Genomic DNA, 27,178 nt, shown 5'->3' on the forward strand with positions numbered 1-27,178 from the left:
TGCAATCACTCTAAAATTGTCCGTACCGGGGCTCCGTCGGTGCCGTCACCCATCAGTCAAGAATATCTGCCTGCTGTCCCTGGATAACACCTGTTACGGTAAGTAACTGTGCTTTTTAGTCTTTCCTTTCTGTTTTAATAGTTTTGCTATGAATTAAGCATAGATTTAAACAAATTTAAGCCCCATCCCCCTCTTTAAGCAAATTTTCTGGGTTACGTATATAATATTGTCTAACTCCTAAATTTTAAACTTCCAGAATTGTACATTTAGTAGCTTTTAGTTGATACATATTTGATTTTAAAGGATATCTCCAAAGATGGGCATTTTTAGTATTCTTGCAAAGTTAGATGGCATTTCATATACCAAGTCAGCTAGCTACTGAACTCAAGAGCTTAAAATTCACAAGCATCTAGGTCTGTATATCGCAAATATGTGTTTTAATGAACCTGAAGAGAGTGAACAATGCCAACAAGAGTTTTTTAGTTGAAGTTTGACTTTTATTGGGTTTTTTTATGGGACTGCTTTACTAATACTGATATATTTTTTGTGTTGATGTCTGTGCACTTTGGGGTAGGCAGGTTTGAGCCAAAGTGATATTGCCCTTGGGTGGGGGCTGGGCACCTGGGGGGAATATTTGGGAGGTAATTTTGTTCTTTAAGATGTGTTATCCTAGGATAAGCAGGCAGCATATTTTCACATCTGTTCATGTGGGTGACGTCATCCATGGAACCTAGTACAGACAGTGTAAAGTGCACCGTCACTTTTAAGCACGCGCGAGTGCCTTCCTACCCGACGTCAGCTTGTGGTTCCTCAGTTCTCCATTTTCCGCAGAGCAAAGAAGTTGGGGGTTTTGGGTTTGTTTGTTTTTTACTTAATCCAAATTCGTGATGCCTTCCCATCAGCGTTTCTTTTTACCTTTTGGCTTTCTTTATTTCTTATTTATAAGTTCTTCAGTCTGTACAGACTAAAAATATATATATATTTCTTTTATTTTCGTTCCTCAGTCAGGCCTTCAGGCCCCTTCCTATCATTAGTTTTATGTCCTCGGTGTTAGTCATTGAGTTTTTTGACTTCGCCTCCGAGATTTTTCCATCCGTGTCGAAGCCTTTGAGCGGCTTTAAGAAGTGCTGTCGGTGCCAGCGCTCTATTTCCATCACTGACCCGCACAGCTGGTGTATCCAATGTTTAGGGCCTGAGCATCAAGTAGATACTTGTGCTTGCTGTTCTACACTTCAAAAGCGCTCTTTGAAGGCTTGTCGCATCCAGCAAGAAGAGCTTTTTGGATCAACCATGGACTCCAGAGATAAATCTGAGCTGGTGGTATCAGCATCGATGCCTTCACTGGACGGTGTTCCTCCATTGGGTAAACTGGCTAAGAAGCCATCCCCTTCCCAGCAAGCATCACAGGCCTCTACAGCATCGAGTTCCTCAATGCAGGCTCAGCATCGATGCCATTGATCTCCTCCTGTGCAGGCTGTTTCTTCTTCAGGGCGTGCATTCTCATCGAGGTCACCCACCCCCTGACACTCTGAAGAACATAGTAACATAGTAAGATAGTAGATGATGGCAGATAAAGACCCAAATGGTCCATCTTGTCTGCCCAACCTGATTCAATCTAAAAATTTGTGTGTTTGTTTCTTCTTCTCCTTAGCTATTTCTGGGCAAGAATCCAAAGCTCTACCTGGTACTGTTCTTAGGTTCCGACTACTGAAGTCTCCGTCAAAGCTCACTCCAGTCCATCTACACCCTCCCAGCCATTGAGGCCCTCCCCAGCTCATCCTCCCCCAAACGGCCATATACAAACACAGATCATGCAAGTCTGCCCAGTACTGGCCTTAGTTCTTCAATATTTACTATTATTTTCTGATTCTAGATCCTCTGTATTCATCCCACGCTTTTTTGAACTCCGTCACCGTTTTCTTCTCCACTACCTCTCTCGGGAGCGCATTCCAGGCATCCACCACCCTCTCTGTAAAGAAGAATTTCCTTGCATTGCTCTTGAGTCTCCCACCCCTCAACCTCAAATTATGTCCTCTGGTTTTACCATTTTCCTTTCTCTGGAAAATATTTTGTTCTACATTAATACCTTTCAAGTATTTGAACGTCTGAATCATATCTCCCCTGTCCCTCCTTTCCTCTAAGGCAGGGGTGTCCAATGTCAGTCCTAGAGGGCCGCAATCCAGTCGGGTTTTCAGGATTTCCCCAATGAATATGCATTGAAAGCAGTGCATGCAAATAGATCTCATGCATATTCATTGGGGAAATCCTGAAAACCCGACTGGATTACGGCCCTCGAGGACCGACATTGGACACCCCTGCTCTAAGGTATACCGATGGTTACTGGCTGTTGAGCCAAGGGTAGTGGTGCAACTCTTCCAAGAACAACTGAAGGAGTTCTTCCAGAGGGAGCTTGGTGACCTATTTAAGTTACATATGGCACCGGTGCTTACATTAAGAACATAAGCAATGCCTCTGCTGGGTCAGACCTGAGGTCCATCTTGCCCAGCAGTCCGCTCACGCGGCGGTCCAACAGGTCCAGGACCTGAGCAGTAATCCTCTATTTATACCCTTCTATTCCCTTTTCCAGCAGAAAAATGTCCAATCCTCTCTTAAATCCCAGTACTGTATTCTGCCCTATAACGTCCTCTGGAAGCGCATTCCAAGTGTCCACCACACGTTGGGTAAAGAAGAACTTCCTGGCATTTGTATTGAATCTGTCCCCTTTCAACTTTTCCGAATGGCCTCTTGTTCTTTTATTTTTTGAAAGTTTGAAGAATCTGTCCCTCTCTACTCTCTCTATGCCCCTCATGATCTTATAAGTCTCTATCATATCCCCTCTAAGTCTCCTCTTCTCCAGGGAAAAGAGACCCAGTTTCTCCAATCTCTCAGCGTATGAAAGGTTTTCCATCCCTTTTATCAGACGTGTCGCTCTTCTCTGAACTCTCTCGAGTAACGCCATATCCTTCTTAAGGTATGGCGACCAAAACTGGACACAGTATTCCAGGTGTGGGCGCACCATCGCCCGATACAGCGGCAGGATAACTTCTTTCGTCCTGGCTGTAATACCCTTCTTGATTATACCTAGCATTCTATTCGCTCTCTTAGCGGCCGCTGCGCACTGTGCAGTCGGCTTCATTGACCTGTCCACCATTACCCCCAAGTCCCTCTCTTGGGTACTCTCATTCAATGGCATCCCTCCCATCGTATAGTTGTACCTCGGGTTTCTGCTTCCCACATGCAATCCTTTACATTTCTCAACGTTGAACTTCATTTGCCATTTTGTCGCCCATTCTCCTAGTTTGTTCAAGTCCCTTTGCAATTCCTCACAGTCCTCTTTAGTCCGAGCTTCCCTAAATAGTTTGGTGTCATCTGCAAATTTTATTATCTCACACTTCGTCCCTGTTTCTAGATCATTTATGAATATATTAAATAACAGCGGCCCGAGCACCGAGCCCTGCGGAACACCACTCGTGACCCTCCTCCAGTCAGAGTAGTGTCCCTTCAATCCTACCCTTTGTTTCCTACCTGCCAACCAGTTTCTGATCCATCTATGTATTGACTCCCTTGGTACTGGTCCAACCTGAACGTAGCACATTGAGGCCACATGGTACTTGCTCTAGATATGCATCAAAGCATCGGTGCTCTACATCGAAGCATAGACAAATATCAATGTCCCACGGTACCAATGTCCGCTCTTCTATATCTAAGCAAATATCGTACAGTTCTCCTTCCTCTTAATGTTGCTCAAGATCTACTCATTCTCAGTATCATCCTTCATTGTCATCGTCAATGGATCGGTACCAATGTCGTCAAAAGGGCTGCTCTTGACATTCTCATAGTCATCAAACTCTTCAATCCAGAAAACAGCCTTCCTTTCCGTCCTATGAAGAATCTCTTGCAGTGCCAGATGTTGATACTGACAATGAACTTATATTATCTGCTCCAGAGTCATATAGCATACCTTCAGATCCATCTCCTCCTCCTCCCAGATGAAAATCTCCTCCAGAGGGACTTTCATTTACCAAATACATCAGGCAGATGGGAAAAGCTCTGCCTGTCAAATTGGAGTCAGACACTGAGAGCAGAGCTCCTTGAGGCTTTAGATTTTGATGAACCTCCTAAGGAGCTTCTTAAGTTGCCTCTTCACAATTTGCTTAAGGACATTTAAGAACCGGGAGATACCTCTCTCTTATTACTATAGCTCCTAGAAAAATTGACTCTCTTTACTGAATACAATCTTGTCCTGGATCTGACAAAATCACAATTGTCAGATAACTCTTTGCTGGTTGAATCCATTCTTAAGAAATCCTCCAGCTTTAAGGTCTATGCCAGTGCACCACCAGGATATGAGGGCTGTACTATGAATAAGTTTGGACGCTGTCTTTACCAGAACTCTGTTAGCCAACAGAGTTCTCAATTACAACTTCTACATGTGCTTTTATTTCAAACAGCTCATAAAGAAGTTGGTTGATTTCATGTAGTATATTTCATCTGACCGCCTGCCAGAGTTTCAGGAGACTACTTATGCTCTACTTCAAATGTGAAAGTTTATGGCAAGATTGGCATTTGATGTAACATTTGATGTAATGTCTATTGCTATGAGACATCTTGCATGGCTGAGAGTCTCAGACATGGACATAAATGTTCAAGATCGTTTGGCAAACATCCCTTGTCTTGGTGAAGAACTCTTTGGAGACAAGGTTGAGGATGCCACTCAGACTTACCAAATAAGAACAGAGTTGGGCCACTTTATCTGGGTAAAGCTCAATCATCTAAGCCTTCTCAAAGACCACCTACTTTTTCATACAAGAAGCGTTGTCCAACAACATCCTCCTCTTCCAAACCTCCACCACAGAAGAGGTAGAAGCCTCAGACTTTTGACTCCTCAGAAACCAGCTCAGTCTTTTTTACATGTTTTTAGACAACATAGCCAAAATACCCCCATCTCGGCCTCATCCCCAACCCATCAGAGGCTGGCTTCTGTTGTCTCATCAGCATTGGACTCTATCACCACAGACACATGGGTCCTCAGTCATACAGGAGGGTTACTATCACCATTCCTTCAAACAACCCTCCAAAAGAGTCCTCTTTCACATCTCAACAGACATTCCTTCTTTGGGAAATCAAAGCTCTGTTTCAATTAAATGCCATAGAAGTAGTTCCCCCTTCCCATAAAAATCAGGGGTTCTACTTCAGGTATTTTCTAATTCCAAAGAAGACGGGAGGTCTTGACCTTCGAGACCTCAACAAATAGTATGCAAAACTTTTTTCTTTCACTAGATATCTCTGGGAACCCTATACCCACTTCTAGAATGAAATGATTGGCTGTGCTCTCTAGATATCAGAGGCCTAAATACACATATCCATACATCCCGATCATAGAAAGTTTCTGTGTTTTTGGTTACTCATCAACACTTCCAATACAAAGTTATGCCATTCATTATGGCTTCCTCTCCAAGCTTATTCACCAAGTGTCTGGTAGTGGTGGCAGCAACCCTGCATACCCACAGGTCTCACATGTTCCTGTATCTAGACGATGGGCTGATAAAAGCTACATCTCCTCAAAAAATTCACTCGGTAACACAGGTGACAATAACTTTCCTCCAAATTCTAGGGTTCAAAGTCAGTTTCATCTTCAACCCTCTTAAGTGCTGGAATTTATAGGAGCCCTACATGATACTTCTATGAGCTTTCCTACCCCAAAAAAGACAAAATACCTTGCTTCAACTTTGCAATTGTGTGTCCACTTTGCAAACCATCTCAGCAAGACAAATGATGCATCTCATGGGTCACATGATATCCACAGTTTGTTACCCCTTCACACGACTTCATCTCAGATCAGCTCATTGAACTCTAGCATCTCAGTGGTCTCGGGCCACGGATCCCTTCTCTCAAAGGATTGAAATCACCTCATCTCTTTCTCAATCTCTTCAGTGGTGTTTGAATCCAACAAATTTCTCCAGAGGATTGCTATTTCATATCCCTCCACATCACAAAGTACTCACAACAGACGCATCCATGTATTCATGAGGAGCTCACCTAGACGATCTTCAGACTAAGGGCATGTGGTCTACTCAAGAGAAGAAATTCCACATCAGCCTCTTTGAGCTAGGGGCGGTTCACAATGCTCTCAAAACATTTCAGGATCGTCTATCCAACCATATCCTCCTTGTTTGGACAAACAAGTGGCAATGTACTACATCAACAAGCAGGGAGTTATGGGCTCTCTTTCTCTGTATCAAGAAGCCAAACAAATTTAGAACTGGGCAATTCCTCGCCTAATCTTTCTCAAAGCCATATATGTGTAAGCCAAACAGAAAGCCCTAGCTGATAATCTAAGCAGATTTCTCTGACCACACAAGTGGTGTCTCAACTCCAGTCTTGCACCACATCTCTCTTTGACGGACTCCTTAGATGGACCTGTTAGCGTCTCCCAAAACCACATGTTTCCTCAATTCTGCTCCAGACAGCGCCTCAAAGCAGATGCATGCTTGGGGAGTACACCTGGATGGCCTTCACATATAAGGTCACTAGTATGCTCAAGAGAAAACATTACACATTAACCTATTAGAGCTGAAAACAATTCGAAATGTTGTACAAACCTTTCAGAGCAGTCTTTCAAGTCAGGTCCTCCTGGTTTGAATGTACAATCAAGTAGCAATGTATTACATCAACAAACAAGGAGGAACTGGCTCTCTCCCTCTTTGTAAAGAAGCTGAGTAAATTTGGAACTGGGCGATTGCTTGAAACATATTCCTCAAGGCCATATAGAAACATAGAAGATGACGGCAGATAAGGGCCATAGCCCATCAGGTCTGCCCACTCTACTGACCCACCCCCAAGTCTACTATCCTAGGGATCCTACTCCTGGTGACAGGTTCCCTTGGCTTAACCCTGTAAGGGATCCCATATGGGCATCCCATTTGCTCTTAAATTCTTGCACGTTATTTGCCTCGATCACCTGCATCGGGAGCTCGTTCCAAGGATCAACCACTCACTCGAAGAAATATTTCCTGGTGTCGCCATGAAATTTCCCGCCCCTAAGTTTGAGCGGATGCCCTCTTGTGGCTGAGGATCCTTTGAGAAAGAGAATCTCTTCTTCCATCTCGATACGGCCGGTAATATACTTAAACGTCTCGATCATGTGCAAGGGTCACAGAACGCTCTAGCTTACAAACTCAGCAGGTTTCTTCAACCATACAAATGGACTCTCAACTCCAAAGTATTACACAACATTTTTTCCACTATGAGGGACTCCTCAGATAGATCTGTTTGCCTCTCCCCACAATCACAAATTGCATCAATTCTGTTCCAGGCAATATTCTCCTCACCCTCTGGAAGCAGATGCCTTTCTTCTGGATTGGACAGGGCTCGGTCTTGGGTCCGATCCTATTTAATATCTTCATAAGGGACCTGGCTCAGGGGCTTCGAGGTAAAATTACATTATTCGCCGATGATGCCAAACTATGCAACATAGTAGGCAAAAGCACAGTGCCTGACTGTATGACGCAGGACCTACTCTTACTGGAACAATGGTCCATAACTTGGCAACTAAGTTTTAATGTCAAAAAGTGTAAGGTAATGCACCTTGGCAGCAGAAATCCTTGCAGAACTTACACCCTAAATGGTGAGACCTTAGCAAGAACTGCAGCAGAACGAGACTTGGGAGTGATCATTAGTGAAGACATGAAGACTGCCAATCAAGTGGAGAAAGCTTCAACCAAGGCTAGACAAATGATGGGTTGTATCCGAAGAAGTTTCGTCAGCCAGAAGCCTGAAGTTATAATGCCGTTGTATAGATCCAAGGTGAGACCTCATCTGGAATATTGTGTACAATTCTGGAGGCCACATTATCACAAAGATGTACTGAGAGTTGAGTCGGTTCAGCGAATGGCCACTAGGATGGTCTCAGGACTCAAGGATCTCCCGTATGAAGAACGGCTGAATAAATTGCAGATACACTCACTCGAGGAACGCAGAGAGAGGGGAGACATGATTGAGACGTTCAAATATCTTTTATCTTAAAGGACCTAAGGCAACAAGAGGGCATCTGTTGAAATTCATGGGTGGGAGATTTCATAGCGACACCAGGAAGTATTTCTTCACCGAAACGGTCGTTATCATTGGAATGATCTTCCACTGCAGGTAGTTGAGGCCAGCAGCGTGCTAGATTTTAAGAAAAAATGGGACAACCATGTGGGATCACTTCAAGGAAGAAATTAGAGGGGTGGGTCATTAGAATGGGCAGACTTGTTGGGCCGTGGCCCTTTTCTGCCATCATTTTCTATGTTTCTATGTTCCTTTATGCATTTCCACCAATCCCTCTCATTCTCAAGACCTTGGTCAAACTCGGAGTCAGTCACCTTGATCCTGATAGCTCCTCAAAGGCCCAGACAACCTTGGTACTCCCTTCTACTTCAGCTGAGTGCCAGGGATCCAATTCCCTTGCATATCTTTCCATCTCTGCTCACTCAATGTCAAGGGTCTCTTTACACCCCAATCTGCAATCACTATACCTCACACCTTGGTACCTCTCGGCCTAACTTCAACAGATCTTAATCTCTCTGACGCAGTACAAGCCATTATAGCTGCTTCGAGAAAACCACGTACTCAGCAAGGTTATCAACAGAAGTGGACACATTTCAATACCAAGACGCTTCATCTTCTTCTCTAGCCTCAGTATTGGATTACCTTCTTCATCTTTCCAATTATGGACTAAAAACCACTTTGGTCAGAGTTCACCTCAGTGCTTTTAGTGCTTTCCACGTTCCTGTCAACAATAAATCTCTGGCCTCTCATCCTCTTGTTTCCAGGTTTATAAAGGGACACTTCAATTCCAAACCTCCACTCAAGCTGCCTCTAGTTGTCTAGGATCTTAATTTAGTCCTAGCCACTTTGATGAAACCACCATTTGAACCATGACTTCTACTCACCTCACTTGGAAAGTGGTCTTCTTGATCTCTCTCACTTCTGCCCATCGAGTGAGTGAACTCCAAGCATTGGTGTCTGACCCACCGTTCACAGTATTCCATCATGATACGGTGGTTTTCTGCACCCATCCTAAATTCCTTTCGAAAGTGGTTTCATCTTAATTAATCCATTGTGCTACCAGTTTTCATCCCAAAGCCTCATGCTCATCCTGGAAAAACAGCTCTTCATACGTTGGACTGTAAACGTGCCTTAGCATACTACATACAATGAACTAAGACACACAGGACTTCACCTCAACTGTTCATTTCCTTTGATCCTAACAGATTGTGTAAGCCTGTAACCAAAATAATTATTTCCAAATGACTAGCGGCATGTATTTCTTTCTACTATGCTCAGGCTGGGTTGCAACTCGAGGGTCATGTAACAGCACATGACGTCTAAGCTATAGCAGCATCAGTAGCTTTCTTACGTTTCACTCACATTGATGAAGTTTGCAAAGCAGCTATTTGGTTCTCAATTCATACATTCAAATCTCACTACTGTCTAGAATCCTATTCAAGATGAGATGGTTGTTTCGGTCAAGCAGTATTACAGAATTAATTTTCTTCTTAATGGCCATCTCTCCCTCCATCCCATTGTAGTAAACTAGGGAGTCCTACATGTGAGAATATTCTGTCTGCTTGTCCTAGGATAAAGCACAGTTACTGTAACAGGTGTTATCCAGGGAAAGCATGCAGATATTCTCACATCCCTCCCATCTCCCCTGATTGGCTTCTTAGCTTGCTTACGGAACTAAGGAAGCACGAGCCAAAGTCGCGCGGGAAGGCCCTCGCGCATGTGTGGTGTAGGCAGTCGCAAAATTTTTTAAAACTAAAAGTGACAGTTTACTTTTAACACGGTCGGTACCAGGCTCTGTGGATGATGTCACACATGTGAGAATATCTGCCTGCTATCCCCGGATAACACCTGTTACGGTAAATAACTGTGCTTTTCGGAACATGAAAAACCTGTCTGGTTCAGCACGTTTGTGGGAGCTGGCTGTGAGACTGACAGTTTGGTTTTCTTGCCTTTCTCTTTAGCACACAGTGGGTACTATCGAATATAGACTCTGCTCTTTGACATCTTTTGACAATAATACATTTGACAGAATATTGGTGACTCCTGAAACAGGTGGTTTATCTGCCAAAACAGAGCCCTGTGTTGGGTCTTTTTATCTGTCGGTGCTTTGCTAATAAAAGTGCTTTATATTCTACATTCATGTGCAGGAAAGTTCTTGGTCTACTCCTACTTCTGTGTGTTCTTTTGTGATTGCTTGTTACTCATCTCTGTGAAACTGTTGAATGCTGTCTATAGAGGACAGCAATTATTTTATTTCTTGTTGTTGGTTGTTTTTTTTCAGAGGGTTAATAACAATTCTGTGTTTTCTTTGTTAGCCCCCACGCACATCTCATCCGGTTCTGAAGTTCTCCTGCACGGATTCAGAGCCAATGGTCATTGACAAACTTCCTTTTGATAAGTATGAGTTGGAACCTTCACCGCTGACCCAGTTTATTTTGGAACGAAAATCATCTCATACCTGCTGGCAGGTGAGCTAAACATCAGTTATTTTGTATGTAGAGAGGGATGTTATGATGTGGTTTGAGGAGGTGAAGGGAAGAAGCTTGTTTTATTTACTTTCTGTTTAAGTCTTCCATAAATACAAAATAATGTATGAACAGAATGAATCACAAAAGACTTTCTGAGCTGAAAAAAGTTGGAAGGTTTCTTGGGGCATGCACAGAACCATCCAAACAGTTGCTACCTCACAAGTCTCTTCACTCTGTGTCCACATTTATGCCCAGACACATTTAGTCTCTTCCAAACATTCAGATGTTTTTAGCTGTTCAAAGGTTTGCTCTTCATAATCTTTGCTTCTTTTTCCCTATGAATCCTCTTGAAACATCCCACTGTTTAAAATAGAAAAAAAAATCTCTGTTTTGAAATTTGAGATAAATTTACCAGACTGATTAACAGATTTTCCTTTGAATGAAAGATATCCATCGTAGATGCACATAAGTGCTGCCAATGTTTCGAGATAAACTATAACATCTCAAACTGTTCTCATTATGCAAAGATGTCAGAGTGAACAACTTAGTTCTCGTCATCGTGCCTACTAAACTGACACTTTTTAGCCTGCGTTATCTGTAAAGGTCCAAAGTTTATTTTATTTATTTAAAAAATTTGTCAGTCGCCTATTCCTAGGCGACCTTATAAAAGTAACATACACAAAATGGAACAAACAAGACTTGTACAAACATCTTAAATTTTAAAATTATTTTAATACAAATTACTAACCTAAAATGTAATACAAAGTATCATCGTAGATTTCCATCCATCTAAATTTTCTACCTCAAAAATTTTTCAAATAAATAAGTTTTCAGACCTTTTAAAAAAAGCATATAGGAATGTTGATTTTTCAACAGGTAGTAAAGTATTCCAAATTTTAACAGATTGATACGCGAATGATTTTTCAAGATTTTTAAAAATTTTTTAATTTGATTCTATTAAAGCAGTGTTTCCTAACCCTGTCCTGGAGGACCTCCAGACAGTTGGGTTTTTGGGATAGCCCTAATGATTATTGTGCCATAACTTCACTGTTGCATTTGCTTGTTAATCATATCGGGTAGATTGTATCATATTCATCTCTTCACTAATGACATAACAGGGAAAACTGGTTTTCTAGGCACTATTTGGGTTTATATGATGAAGATATTAGTGCAACCAGTATTCCAGTGCAATAGGGATGGTATGCTGAGCCATAGGGTTGGCCATCTGTGCTCGCGAGCACTCTGCGGAAGATGTCAATCACAGTTTTGTAACTCCTCCTCCATAGTCTCTGCTGCCTTTCAAGTCTTCCTTCTGCAGGCGCGTATGAAGGTGTTGTTCTGATCTGCTCCATTTATTTCTTTATTTTTTGGTTTGTTTGCAGTTTTCTTACACGGTTCATGGGACTGCTGTGCCTGCTTGTAGTTATTCTGTATTTTCTAATTTTTAGAATGTGCTGTGCCTGACTACTGGCCCTGAAGCAGCGGAAAAAACTAATGTTCCGCGAAACGCTGGCCGCGTCGGCTCCAGTTTTGGTTCCGGCTGCATAATGGACGGCACACTTGATAAGTAGTTTGAGAAAAAAGAAAAAAAGAGAATTTAAGATAAGTAATCACCTGTTGGTATTTTCAAAACATTGGGGTTGCCTGCTGTACAATTTCACAGAATAAGTTAATTTTTTTAGTAAGAATTTTAAAATACTTATTAAACCTAAAAAAAATAAAAATATAGATGCAGGGTTTTTTGGCCAGTGACTGTATTATGGAGCAAAATCTTTTGAATTTAATACGCTGAGCACATTGGTCTATGACAAGACTAAGCATATGGCTCCAAGCTTTTCCCTGATACACAAATGAATATATAAATACAGGCCTTTTTCCCTGATACACAAATGAATATATAAATATACAAACTAGTGTTTACTTCAGGCATTCCCATATAACAGAGTGGAATACACTTTATAGAAGTTATATTGTTTATCTGCACCACTCAGACAATTATTGAGATATAATTATCCTGCTTGTAGAGGAGCAGCCTTTAGTCTGTAGTTGGCAGTTGTATCCTTTGGTGATGTGTGCTCGCTTCCTTGACTTGGGCAGGAACTTGAGCGCAGGCTGTAGTTTCGCCTCCTTCCCTTCTTTTCTTTGTCCGTCGCGACCCAGGAGAGTTAGAGAATCTGTCTGAAGATATCGGTATTTCAGCTGAAATACCGTACATGAAGAAGGGCACGGTACTACTCGAAAGGGTACAGAGAAGAGCAACTAAGATGGTTAAGGGGCTGGAGGAGTTGCCGTTCAATGAAAGATTAGAGAAACTGGGCCTCTTCTCCCTTGAGCAGAGGAAATTGAGAGGGGACATGATCGAAACATTGAAGGTACTGAAGGGAATAGACAGTAGATAAGGACAGGTTGTTCACCCTCTCCAAGGTAGGGAGAACGAGAGGGCACTCTCTAAAATTGAAAGGGGATAGATTCCATACGAACATAAGGAAGTTTTTCTTCACCCAGAGAGTGGTAGAAAACTGGAATGCTCTTCCGGAGTCTGTCATAGAGGAAAACACCCTCCAGGGATTCAAGACAAAGTTAGACAAGTTCCTGCTGAACCGAAACGTACGCAGGTAGGGTTAGTCTCAGTTAGAGCGCTGGTCTTTGACCAGAGGGCTGCCGCATGAGCGGACTGCTGGGCCACGATTGACCCACTGGTCTGATCCAGCGCGGCAATTCTTATGTTCTGACCAGCAGCTTGAGCAGAGGAACCCTTCCAGATCCAGCTACAGTTTAAAGGAGCTGAAGCAAACTGCAGTACATTTCCCAGCACTGATCTGTGAATACAGTCAGCAGTATGGGGAAAAATTTGGGGAGAAAGGACGCTTAAACTGTGTTTTTACTGTTCTCTGCAGTTAGGTCTTTGTTCCCCCTCCTCTAAATCCTATTATTCTAAACGTTTTTTGGCGAGTCCTGATGCATTTTTAAGCCATTCTTGGCACCAAAACGCTGCCACACCATGGCCATCTTTGATTTTCTGATTTGTTTCCCTAGGTTCTCAAACTTCCTCAAAACACCTCGTTTTACTTCAAAACTGATAGGGATGGAGTCCTCAGATCCTATACCCCTATATCATGCCTTATTACAGGATAGGTGGTTGAAGAGCACTCTTGCATCATATGCTGTGCAGCATGAGATGGAGGGGCAGGAGCTTTGGGCTTAGCCCCTCCACAGACCTCCTAGGGCAGGAGAAAGACAGATGGTGCCGTTGAGGGGTAGGGAGAGGGAATGAAACACTTTCTGGAGCCCCCAGGACAGCAGCCCTGTAAGGCGTAGATGCTTTGTAGCCAAGAAAAGGCTTTTGCTCCACCTAATGAATGACACAGGGAAAAAATTTATCACCCCGTCCCAGCGACCACCGACCCTGCTCCCCGTCCCTGTGACCACTGTCTCCGCCCTGTCCCCGCAGGCATCCTATATAAGCCTCAGTACTGCACATATTTGGCTGCTGAATAGAGAAAGAGATGTTCAGCTGGCAGGGCTTTGTTTATACCTTTTTATCAACACAACTAATTTACTACTTTATCCTAAAGCGCAAAAAAAAAAAATAATATATATAATCTACTATTTTTTTTCATTAGATAAAGTAGTTATATTAGTATGTGTGCTAAAAAATTGTATAAACAAAGCCCTGCCAGCTGAACATCTCTTTCTCTAGTAATATATATATATATATATATATATATAAATATTTTTTATTTTATTTTTTTTCTCCTCCTTTGTTGTCTGGTTACTTTCCTCATCGTCTCCCATTCTTTTCCTTCCATCCACTGTCTGCCTTCTCTGTCTCTTCCATATGCTCTGTTACTGTGCCTCTCCCTTCCATCTCTCCATCCACCCCCCAACCCAATTGGCTCTGCCACCCATTTTCTTCCCTCCGCTCCCCAATAGTCCGGAATCTCTCTCTTCCCCATTTCCCTTCAGTCGTCTGTTCCTCCCCACCCCCACTTTCCCCAGTTCCCTTCAGCGTCTGGTTCTTTCCACCCCACCTTTCCTCCCTTTCTCCCCATTCCAGCTTCCTTACCTTTGCGGCAAGCAATTTCTCTAAATGTGCTTCCTACAGCAGCCGGAGTGTTGAAATTGCATGTGGCTGAGCTATAAAGGGTCGTCTCTGATGCAAACTTCTAGTTGCGTCAGAGATGACCTTTACAACAGCCACACGCGATTTCAACGCCCCAGCTGCTGGTAGGAAGCACTTTTAGAGAAATTGCCTGCCGTGAAGGTAAAGAGCAGGGAGGGAGATATTCAGACTCTGGCGGCAGCGATCAGGAGGGATGGAGGGAGGGAGATATTTGGGCGGCAGCTATCAGTATGGAGGGAGGGAGCGCGATCGGTGACCATGCGCATACCCTCCTTTCACTGCGGGAGACAAGGCTATTCACCGCTCCACGGGGCGGTGAATGGGCCTTCTCTCTATACCCGCGGCAACCAATCCTTTTCTGTCCCCCGTTTTGGCGGGTTACGCACGGCTAGCCGTGGGTAACAGCCACCGTGTCATTCTCTAGCTCCACCCTAAGGGGCAAGGAGAGTTGCCCCCTGAAGCCTTTACCCCAAGAAGAAAGACAAGGCTTTAAAGGTTTTGAATGTCAGAAGAGTCCTGTTGAATTACCTGGAAGTGACCAATGAGTACTGTGTCTCAGATCATTTTTTTTGTGTTAACCAATCAGGCGAGGTGATGCAGACTCACTTCCAAGGCCACCAACTCTAGATGGAGTCATAGAGCTATATCTTCTGCATACATCAAATGCAGCAAACAGCCGCCTATCTCATTAAAGACGCATTCAACAAGAGGAGTTACTTTCTCTTGGGCAAAAGCAAGGGCAGTTCCTCCTGAGGAGATTTGTAGATAAGCGATCTGGTCCTCCCTTCATATTTTCACCAAATTTTATAGGGTGGGCATAGCAGCAGAAGGGATGCTGCTTTTGGTTCCTCAGTACTACATGCAGGCTCATCTCTCCCACCCTAGACTTTGTGGACTACTTAGGTACGTCCCTATGGTTCAACATACCATCCCTGTTGCACTGGAAAAAGAGATTAGGTTCTTACCTTTATAATTTTTTCCAGTAGATAAGGATAGTATGCTGACCCCCCGCACAGCAGTTTATCTGATTGTGCCTGCTTTCGGACTCGAGCTTAATTGTCCACTTCATAGCTAGGACTTTACTGTCAGTCAGACCTGTTGGATTATGAAGTGTTTGTGTATATGATTACAAGGGAAGAATGGCTGAACTCCTTAAATGTTCGGGCTGTTTTGTTTCTTGTTTAACTTGTATTTTCTCACATCATTGATCTTCTCAGAGGCATGTTTAATGTTTTAACTACATACTGGTTCATTCAGTGTTTGTTTGTTTTAAATTCATATGAGCAGAACAGAAGCCTGGTTTGGGGGAATTCCCTGTATCCTCCTTCTCCTGTCTTCTATAGCAGTGTTCCTTCAACCTTTTTACACCTATGGACCGGCGGAAATAAAATAATTATTTCATGGACCAGCCAAACTAATAAGACTGAAATTAAAAAAAAAAACCATTGCCCGCCCTGTCCTCGCGAGCTCGGGTCCTGTTAACCATCTGATCCCATCCGCACAAGCCTCAAATAGTTATGATTTTATACGAACATAATTTTATTAAAGTATAAAAAGAAACAATATTCTGTACAATTGTCATTTTATAAATATAAAATAATACAGGGCAAGGATCAACAAAACCCCCATCTCCCCTCCCCTTCAATATATCCCCTCTACTATCAAGAAAACTGAATAAGCCAAATTATTACAGAATGCTACACAAATATCATGCTAACAGAATACCGCAGTCACACATGGCAGGAATGGTGTTAGGGGGAGTGCAACTAGGACAACTGCCTCTGGTCAGAGAAAGCCCTTAGCCAGCTGGAAGCTAAAGACGCACTGCTTGGGCTTTGCACTCCCCAGTTATGTCTAACATCAGCTCTAGCAGGATACATATTTTAATATCTGATATATTCTAATCACAAGATAGAAATAAAATTATTTTTTTTCTACCTTTTGTTGTCTCTGGTTTCTGCTTTCATCGTCTTTTCACTCTCTTCCATCCAGCGTCTGCCCTCTGTCTCTTCAATCCAGCATCTGCCTCTTCCATCACTGTCTGCCCTCTCCCCCTCCCCCACCCCTCCCATATGGTATCTGCGTTTTTTCTATGCCCTCTCTCCTACACCAGATCTAGCATCTTTGTCCCTCTTTCCTTATTTTTCATCTGGACCCCCCCCTTCCCAGCATCAATCTCTCTCTACCTTGTCATTACTCTGTCTCTCCCTTTTCCCTCATCTGATCTCTCCATTCCATCCTGACTCCTTCCCCTCCTCTAATCTCCCTGCTAGCTGTTTCCTTCCAATGTTCCAGCAGTACCTTCTCCCTTTCTTCCTCCCCTTATCCAACAGTAACTCTCTTCCCTTTCCCTTCCCCTTCTCCCCTGTCAGCAGTAGCCCCTTCCCCTCCCTTGTCCAGGAGTACCCCTTTCTCCCTTTCCTCCTCCCCTTATCCAACAATAATTCTCATCCCTTCCCTTTCCCTTCTCCCCTGCCAGCAGTAGCCCCTTCCCCTCCCTTGTCTAGGAGCATCTCTACTCCCTTCCCTCCTTCCCTCTCCAGCAAATGTTTCCTCGATGTAGGCTAGCAGCAGCTCTGTGTCCTTTTAACTTCGGCACACAGCTGCCCCTAAGCAGTATTTTAGCCGCGGTTTCATGAGGCAACCTCGGGGCCTTTGGTAGGCCGGCTCGTTTTCAATGATGTGATGTGGGCCGGCCTACCAAAGGCCCCGAGGGATGCCTCATGAAACCGCGCTAAAATACTGCCTAGGGGCAGCTGTGTGCCGAAGTTAAAAGCACACAGACCTGCCGCTGCTTTTCTGGGGGTGTGGAGACATAAGGGCAGGAGTCGGTGGTGGCAGGCAGGAGTGCCGGCATAGCGACGGCACAGGAAGTTGCACGTCAGCTGACGCCGGCACCTTTTGCTGCGGTGGGGGTCCTGAATCCTTCGCGGACCGGCAAGATTTTTTTGCGGACCGGCACCGGTCTGCGGACCGTCGGTTGAAGAACTGTGTTCTATAGGGCTGTCTTCGACTTTTCTACAAACTGAAGGGGACAGCAGAGTCCAAGGAAGAGGCGTTGAAAAGCTGTGATTGACATCTTCTGCAGTGTACTCGCGAGCACAGATAGATAACCCTATGGTTCAGTATACCTTCTTATCTACTGGAAAAGATATTATCAAGGTAAGAACCTAATCTCTTTTTGGCACCACTGCTCTTGGTGAATTTCAAGAAGCATTCAGAGCAGAAAGCATACTCAACACAGATTCTACACCTCTTCTTATACTAGAGAGAAATGATTTCTCATCTAGTCCTCCTCCAGATAGACAAATGAGCTTCAAGAAAAGATTTGAAAATTTTTGTGAAATAGTTTGGGAATATGCCTGTGCAATTACCTATTAGAGAGAAAATAAATCCAAAAGTTCTGCAAGATTTGTCTGGTCTTGAAGCCTTTGGTGGTGGTGGTGGGGGGGGAGAAATCCTCATAGTATTGCTTGGCTACATAGCAGCAACAGTGGCATGTCATGTGACAATTTTTATGTTCCTCCACATGTGTCAACTCTAATGGTTGCTAAAATTTCAGTGGCAATGACCTTATCTTTTTTGTGGCAAATAACTAGCTCACGCTTGGAAAGTCTAAGACAACCTAATTTGGAGCCTTCAGTTCTACCAACCTCTGTACCAAGTGTTAGATGTGATGGGATACTCACATGCTTTCTTTTCATACTCAAGACACTTGGAGAAGACAGGAGAAAATACATTAATTCAGCCTTCTTAAGTTAATATCTGTATGCAAATGCTATAAACTTAAATAAGATAGTTACAGGTCTTCCTTCATATTCATGTGTTCGGTGTTTGCGACTTTGGTTATTTGTGAGTTTTTAACACAAGCTAGCTTAGGGGGTCATGTGATATAGTGCTAGCATGCAGACGTGTATACTCTGTGCTCCCGACCCCCGATCCTTATTTTGTTTTATTTTATGGGATGTTTTCTTGTGGCTTGCTCTTTTTCATCACCACTATTGCTTTTGGAAACCTGCTCTACCATCTCTGGGAGTTTTGTATTTGCACTATGTTGTTATGGGCTTCCCCAAAAAGAAAAAGATAAATCAAAGCACGTAGCAGGCCAAAATGCATCGCCAGAGTCCATGGAGCTCTCTGTAAGCTCAGCTTGGGTCTCTGAGATCTTAACTGAAGTTAAGAGTGCCATCCACTCCTCTCTGGATAAAAGCTTGCAAACAATTTTGGACAAACTTGAAGTTATGGATAGCCGATTGCAATCTCTTACAGGAGCATTTTCTGCGTGTTGCAAGAGCGTTTCAGATTTGGAAGATAATATACAGCGCCTTACCTCGCAGACTACCAACCTTCAAGCTCAAATGCATGCATTGGAATCCAAACTTGACAATTTTGAAAATCGTTCTACAAGGGTGGAAACTTGCGTTTGGTGGGGATCCTGGAGACTATTATAGACTCTGAACTGTGTGGCTTCCTGGGAACCTGGTTGGTGTGACTTTTTTCGCCTTACTGTCCACAGTGGGGGCCACTTCGCATAGAGAGGGTTTATAGGCTAGGTGCAAGCAGGCAGGTTAGCCCCACATAGCTATCTTCAAATTATTGAATTATGCCCACAAAGTGGACATTCTCAAGGCTATACAGGGCTTGTGGACCTCTTACTTATGACAACAACAACAGTGTTGTGCTTCCATGACTATTCCACACAGGTTTCTCTATCTATGGAAAGCGCTTATGCATCTATCTGTGCTGAACTTCACAACAAACATATTCAATTTGCTCTCATATCCAGCAAAACCGAAGATCTTCTATGATGGCAAGAGTCATTTTTTTTTAATTCCCGGATATGTTTAAACTTTTCTTGCAATAAATGGGCAGGGACCCTCTACATCTGCTACATGGAGGGCTACAGATGTGACTTTACGACTTGGCAGTCTGGATTTTGGCTCTTCGCGTTGCGGTTCTCCCAGGGATAATCTTGGTAGGTTTGGGATTGCAGTATATGTGGGGTATGAATGAGGCTGGGGTTGTGTATAGGGGGTGGGTTGAGAATTACGCTTGATTTATCCTAGGAGCCCTGGGCCTAATTCTGGATATGTTGAAGGGGCTGGAAAGTTTGCTTAGCAGACTTGAGGGAATTCAGTCTGCTCTTTCATGGTTGGTTTATGGACCCTCTGACTGACCCGCGCAAGTTCTTCAGACTGCTTTCATGGGGCATGTACTTTTCTGATAGATTGCTCTGTCCCCCAGGGTTCATATTTGGTATCTGTCATGGACTCCGGGACCCACTGGTTATTGTTGGGGTTTCCTAGATTTGGATCACTTGCTGCGGATATCCAAGAAACATATTTGCTCCTACCCACTGCAGTACAGCTGACACTGCGTGCTTTTTCTTTTAGCTGTATTTCAGCAATTATTCAGGAAATTGTGAACTTAGTTATACAGGGTGCCCACAAAAATACTCCTTGATTTTAAATGGTTACAAAACCAAAATTTATTGGCATACTCTTTCACCTTTGGAGGCTACAGTTTCATCAACTCATAAAGTTTTATATGGTATCTGTTGATTACATACACTCGATGTGTGCCCCACCTGTAACTTAGCAAACATCGATACGATAATCAATCTAGGACCAGACTCTCCAAAGCATATCCGGAGTGATCATATTTATAGCTTCAGTAATGCATTCCTGCAGATCATTCATAGTTGTGGGTAGTGGAGGTTCGTACCCCCAAAGGAAATAGTTGTGGGTAGTGGAGGTACGTACTTCCAAAGGAAAATGTCACAAACAGTAATGTCTGGTGATCTCGGGGGCCACTTGAGGAACACCTGGTCATTTTGTCGTGTTGCATTGTCTGAAGGTTGTACAGTAACTTCTGCACCAATTGCAGCTTATAAGGGTGAAAATGCAAGCGATTATGTAAGATCTTGCTAACCATGCTTTCTGGGACTTGTATTTGCTGTCATCTTATTTATAAACATATTCCAATAAGTTTTGATTTTGTAACAAGTTTCAGGTTTATTAAAATATTTTTTAGACCGCTTATTCTGGTTTCTAAGCGGTTAACAATATAAAATTACATAAAAACAAATAATAAATTACATAGAAACTTATAAAAATGGGATAATGGATTAAAGTCAGAGACATACAGACTACACAACAATGGGATAGTAGGGATGAACTACAATTAATATAGAAAGGTGAGACATAAAAGGATAAAACAATCGGTTGGGTAAAAAGTATCAGAATTTTAAATTTAGCCCTTAAAAGGGCAATTGATATCCAAAGCATCTTGGAATAAAAATGTTTTAAATTTAGTTTTAAATTGTTTTATATCAGATTCGTAGCGCAGATGGATCGGTAATGAATTCCACAGAGTAGGGGCAGTAACAGCAAAGTTATTGGAGTGCAATGTATTAATCGATTTTAAGGAAGGTATAACTAAGAGATTTGGGGAAGTTGAACGGAGAGATTTTGGATTGCTATACGGGATTAGAAGTCTATTAATAAAATCATTTAAAATGAAGGGAGTGTTTTGGTGAACACCTTGTAGTTTATGGGTGTTTGTGAAGGGGGTGGGATGTTGGATGGTTTGTGGGTGATTGGGGAATTGAATGGATGGTTTATGAGGACAGTGTTTCATTATTTTTTTGGGGTTGATGGGATTCGAGTATTGACGGAATGTTAGTGTATGTTATGCATATTACTCCTGAACATTACCTATATATAACGGAGTGGGTAGGGGGGGTAAATTTCACTAGAGTGCTCCACAGGTTCTTTGATAGATATTTGTTCTTGGGGAGGGGGGGTTATACTGAGGGGGATGGAATGTGGGAATGTAGCAGAGGCTATGGGTTTAAGTTTGAAGAGGTTGTTTTTTCTCTTTTCTGTTTCACGGCTGGTTGAACTCTTGGATTTTGTCTGCCCACGAATGGTTTCAATGGCAGGGGGGAGGGGGCTGGAGACTGGAATAGCCCTCTTTATTGTCTTCTTGGACTTTGCTTTTTCAACTATTTCGCACACCCATTACATGATGGCCTTTGAAATGTTTGTCTTGGAACGTTAATGGGATAAACTTGCTTATAAAAAAGGCCAAAAAATTTTGCATACGCTATTGAATCGTCAACTTACGATGATTGCTTTTCTCCAGGAGACTCCTTTGCCCACTAGTAAACATGCCAAATTTCATCGCTGGTGGGTGGTCAATAATCATTGGTATCCCAAAAGGCTCAGTTCTGTTTCCATTACTTTTCAATATTTTCATGGCCCCTCTTTTAGAGCTATGTCAATCCATAGGCTTTTAGCTTATGCCTACGCAGATGATTTTCAACTTTTGTTTCCATTGAACCAAGAAACTGAAGCAGAAATCAACAACATAAATGAAAAACTCGAACAGGTATTGGATTTGGCTAAATAATATGCTATCGCTAAACATCCAAAAACTAAAACGATGCTTTTCCCATGGAGGAACGGAATAATTTTGAGCACGCCAATTATACTAAATAACATTTCATTGGCAATGGTCACATCAATTAAAATTCTTGGTATTATCTTCGATCAAAGGCTTTCTTATCACGAACACATCAGTAGTGTAGTACGATCTTGCTTTTATTGTCTGCAAATGATTCAATCTACATCAAAATTTCTTGAACCCAAATCAATAAATATCTTAATAAACTCATTGATCATCGCCAAAAAAAGGTCTTCAAATTATTCAAAATACAGCTATCAAGATCATTTCAAACGCTAAAAAACACGATCATATAACCTCACTTTTGCAAAAAAAAAAGCTCACTGGTTTCCGATCCGTCACAGAATCTCTTTTAAGATGATATTATTGACATTTAAAATGCTTCTATCAAACGAACCACAATTCATAAATACTTATTCCTTACATTCCGTCATGTGCACTTCGATCATCTGACCAACATTTACTGACTGTTCCATCTTTAAAGATAATAGGCACACGTCGTCATGATATTTTTTCTGTAATTGCTCCAAGTATTTGGAATGCCCTCCCTCTATATCTAAGGGAAGAAAAGAACATGGACTATTTGAAAACCAGCCTGAAATGTTTTTTATTAAGGATGCCTATGATATTTAATTTCTCTTTGATGCAATCTGTGATCTAATACATTCTATCCCCCCTTTCGTTTTTGCCTTAAATGTAGTTTTCCTTTTTAAACATTGTATTTCTCTCTTCTTCCCTTTTATACCTGTCAGAAAATGTCTTTGTCATCTCTTGTTGTTTTAATTACTGTTTTTAAATGTTCCCTTTTTAAAAAATTGTATTTCACTTAGCAAACCAAGATAAGCGATTTTATAAAATTTTTAATAAACTTGGAATCTTGGATCCTCACCTAGCACTTCAAATGTAGAAGTGAGGGAAAGCTCTAAACCAGAAAATAGCCAGCTTAGGCTGTTACCCCTTGCAGATCAGCAGTTTCAGCAAAAATGTTTATTTTGTGACTGGCATATTTTCCATGGAAGGGGCCTTAAACAACTTGGGCCAATCAGAGCCTCAGGCCCCTCCCCGTTGCATCCCAAGATGCACCAGGGAGGGGAAGGCCCATTTTAGATGACACATCAGCTGGGAGGAGGGTGGCCACGTCCCTCCTGCTCATCTATGTTGAAGTAAGGAGGAGGGGGGGGGGCGGAGACGGGGAAGGGGGTGACTTGAAAGTGAGTAAAAGTGGGTATCTCTCCTGCTGCGGGGGGGGGGCGGGCGGTCGGGTCATGGCTGGTTGGTTGCGTCAGGATTTTTAGTGCAGCTGGAGAGAGTGGGCATCTCTCCTGCTGCGGGGGGGGGGGGGGGGGGTCAGGTTGCGGCGGGGTGGTTGCATCAGGATTTTTAGTCCAGCAGGAGAGTGGGTTTTTTTGTTTGGTGGGGTTTTTTGATAGCATTTTTTTCTGTGCATATGTGCCCATCGCTATAACCAGCGATGGGCACATGCAAATTTAGCGATCTTTGCTGCTGTCCGTCGACCTCATTTGCATGCATGATTTTATAAGAATGTCTCAGTTTTTTAGATTTGGTATCAAAACGGCTGCGTTAGCAGACTGTTGCTTTTTAACGTAGGTTTTTGAGAATCCTGGCCTGAATGAGGGCAGGCAGACAACTGTTTTAAGAGCTGATTAATTTATTTGGAAAAGTTAACAGTCTACTGTGTTTGTTTAGATTTTGTTAAGTTTGTGAATTTTTAATATGTTTGTTTTAGATGTAATCCGCTTAGGATTGAAGCGGAATAAAACATTTTAAAATAAATAACATTTACTCACCACAGCCTGTTATAGGTTTAAAATATCAGCACAGGACTCTCAAAATAATGGGGTTGATATTCAGCTGGTGGTACTCAGCATATTCCTGACCGTCTGGGCTTGTGAAGCTAGCTAAAACTTAGCCAGTTAAATATTTGCACTTAACCATCTATGAGGCACCGCGTAAAGATAGGCATGATTTTTATGCGGTCCTATTATGTGGTTTCCTTGGCTGGTTAAGTGCTGGACATCAACTCTTAACCGGTCAAGTGATGATTCTGCCCCTGAATTGCCCCCAGAATAGCTGGTTTTTTTTTTTTGTGTTGGCACTAACCGGTTAAGTGTTGCTGAAAATGACCTGTTTTTGGGCCTGTTCTTTTTAACATTTTTTATAAATGATATTGCTGAAGGGTTGTCAGGTAAGATTTGCCTCTTTGCGGATGATACCAAAATCTGCAATAGAGTAGACACACCAGGTGGTGTGAATAACATGAAGAAAGATCTGGCGAAGCTTAAAGAATGGTCTGAAATTTGGCAGCTAAAATTTGATGCTAAGAAATAAAAGGTCATGCATTTGGGCTGCAAGAACCCGAGGAAATGGTACAGTATAGGGGGTGAAGAACTTATGTACATGACAGAAGAGCAGGACTTGGGTGTGATTGTATGTGATGATCTTAAGGTAGCCAAACAGGTTGAAAAGGTGACGGTGAAAGCTAAAAGGATGCTAGGTTTCATTTTCATAGGGAGAGGCATGGCCCTGTATAAGACTTTGGTGAGACCTCATTTAGAATATTGTGTACAATTCTGGAGGCCGCACTTTCAAAAAGATTTAAAAAGGATGGAGTCGGTCCAGAGGAAGGCTACTAAAATGGTATGTGATCTTCATCATAAGGCTTATGGAGACAGGCTTAAAGATCTCAATCTGTATACTTTGGAAGAAAGGTGGGAGAGGGGGGATATGATAAAGACGTTTAAATATCTATGTAATGTAAATGCGCATGAGTCGAATCTCTTTCATTTGAAAAGAAACTCTGCAATGAGAGGGCATAGGATGAAATTAAGAGGTGATAGGCTCTGGAGTAATCTAAGGAAATGCTTTTTTACAGAAAGGGTGGTAGATGCATGGAACAGTCTCCCAGAAGAGGTGGTGGAGACAGAGACTGTGTCTGAATTCAAGAGAGCCTGGGATAGGCACGTGGGATCTCTCAGAGAGAGAAAGATATAATGGTTACTGTGGATGGGCAGACTAGATGGGCCATTTGGCCTTTATCTGCCATCATGTTTCTATGTTTCTCTTTTTAAACAGGCAATTTAATTAGCCAGGAGCAGTTCCTAGCCAGTTAAATTGCTATGTGTTTAATATTTTTCAGCAAGTAGAGCATAAAATACTTGCTGATCTTCATATATAAATATTTTTGTACTATTGAAAATACACTACTGCATGGGCAATAGGTGACTACTATGAATTGTTTCATTGAAGGTATGTGTGACCAACAGTGCAAAATACAGTGAACTTGGCCATCCTTTTGGTTACTTGAAAGCCAGCACAGCACTGAATTGTGTGAATCTGTTTGTGATGCCTTACAATTATCCTGTTCTTCTTCCTCTTTTAGGTAAGTATACATTTTGTGTGCCTTATGGTAGAAGGAATTAAAATAACATGTAGGTATTTTGGAATTAAGACAAGTACTCTGATTGTGTTTCTGTTTCATTAAAGTACCTTATAAATATATTCAATCCCCTTTTCAAGGTTGGTAGGGAACACCCCAGGTAGAGATTAAGACAAGAGGGGATACTGCAGTAATTAGCTACCTCTACAGTGTCTGAAACAAATTCTGAGATGGGTCTAGCAGATGTCAGGAGGCCTTAGACCTTAAGGCAGGGGTCCCCAAAGTCCCTTGTTGAGGGCTGAATCCAGTCGGGTTTTCAGAATTTCCCCAATAAATATACATTGAAAGCAGTGCATGCACATAGATCTCATGCATATTCATTGGGGAAATCCTGAAAACCCGACTGGATTCGGCCCTCAAGGAGGGACTTTAGGGACCCCTGCCTTAAGGGATTGATCATTGTTAACACTCCAAAAAGTTGAGTCCAGACCAGATTTTTTTTAAATAAAAAAGGTTTACTGAACATCATTAAACCAAAAGAAAATGTAGAAAATAGCAAAAATAATACAAAGTACAAAACTTTTCAAGATCACATTTAAGACTTTAGCTACTGTTTGCATTTGGACACAATTCATTTCAAAGTAGACTTCCTAATCACTTATCTTGAAACTCTGGACCTACCACTGACTCCTTCAAGAGGTTTCTTCTCCTTTACACCCCTGAAGTTTTAGCAAATCTTGGTATTCTTTCTAGTCAAAACAAAGAAAAAAAAATCAAGTATCTTTTGGTATCAAGCTTGTTTCTCTAGCCTTGAAACCCTCATCTTTCTGGAACACTGTTCCATGGAATATTCTTCTAATGCCCTATGATCTCTTCAAGTGAAAAGTTGCTTTCCTCTTCTCCTGTGGAGAACACAGCCCCTTTAGCTGTCCACCTAGCAAATTCAGTGGAACACCTCCTCCTGTACCTACTTCTCTCTGACCACATACTTCCTAAGCCTAGAAAGTTCTTTGGTTTAGACAATATTATACATTTATCTAGTAAAGCATGATTGGTTAGGAATAAAGTGAAATGTGGAATAATGAAGAGACTGATGACAAGTAGAAATTAGGATGTCAGCACATTTTTTCAAATAGGACATTAAAAGATGACGGACTTTAAAAAAAAACAACCCAAAACAATATCCATATGAGGATCTCTTGAACATTCTTAGGTCTGAGTAGACTTCTACCTAAGACAACTTGATTTTATTTCAAATTTATAATTACACAAGGCAACAAAAAAATTATTTTCGGAATCATCTGACAACACAGTACATTTTTCTAAATCAGTTTTTCATTCTGATTTCATATCTGTTATTAGTTTTTCTCAGTCATGTAAACTTTTAAAGTTATGACTAATGTTAGTTTACAGTGTTTTAGTATGTAGGGTTTTAAGAACTGCAGCATCAACTTAAAGAAATGTTGCACTATCTTCGATCCAAAGTCAAATAAGCACACAGCATAGCATAATTATACTGGACTGTGTCACTTAGCAACCAATATTTCTTCAAAAATGGTTAGAGTATGATTTTTTTTTTGTGAGTTGTGTCTGGATTGTCACACCACAACATCCAGCAGTAGTTGGCTATCATACTCTCATTCCAGAAACCTTAGTAGTGACAGTCCATTAACT

The 27,178-nt window shown here is 42.1% G+C and overlaps 1 protein-coding gene across 1 annotated transcript in view; it reads left to right on the forward strand.

The window, feature by feature from the left end:
* Positions 1 to 27,178, forward strand: part of INTS6 (integrator complex subunit 6) — a 191,592-nt gene that overhangs the window by 102,749 nt on the left and 61,665 nt on the right. The window contains exons 8-9 of the mRNA XM_033947929.1: positions 10,365 to 10,517; positions 25,375 to 25,507. Coding sequence (XP_033803820.1) covers positions 10,365 to 10,517; positions 25,375 to 25,507 — 286 coding nt within the window. The remainder of the gene's footprint in view (positions 1 to 10,364; positions 10,518 to 25,374; positions 25,508 to 27,178) is intronic.

This window comes from Geotrypetes seraphini, chromosome 6 (assembly GCF_902459505.1).
Source record: "Geotrypetes seraphini chromosome 6, aGeoSer1.1, whole genome shotgun sequence".
Lineage (NCBI taxonomy): Eukaryota > Metazoa > Chordata > Amphibia > Gymnophiona > Dermophiidae > Geotrypetes > Geotrypetes seraphini.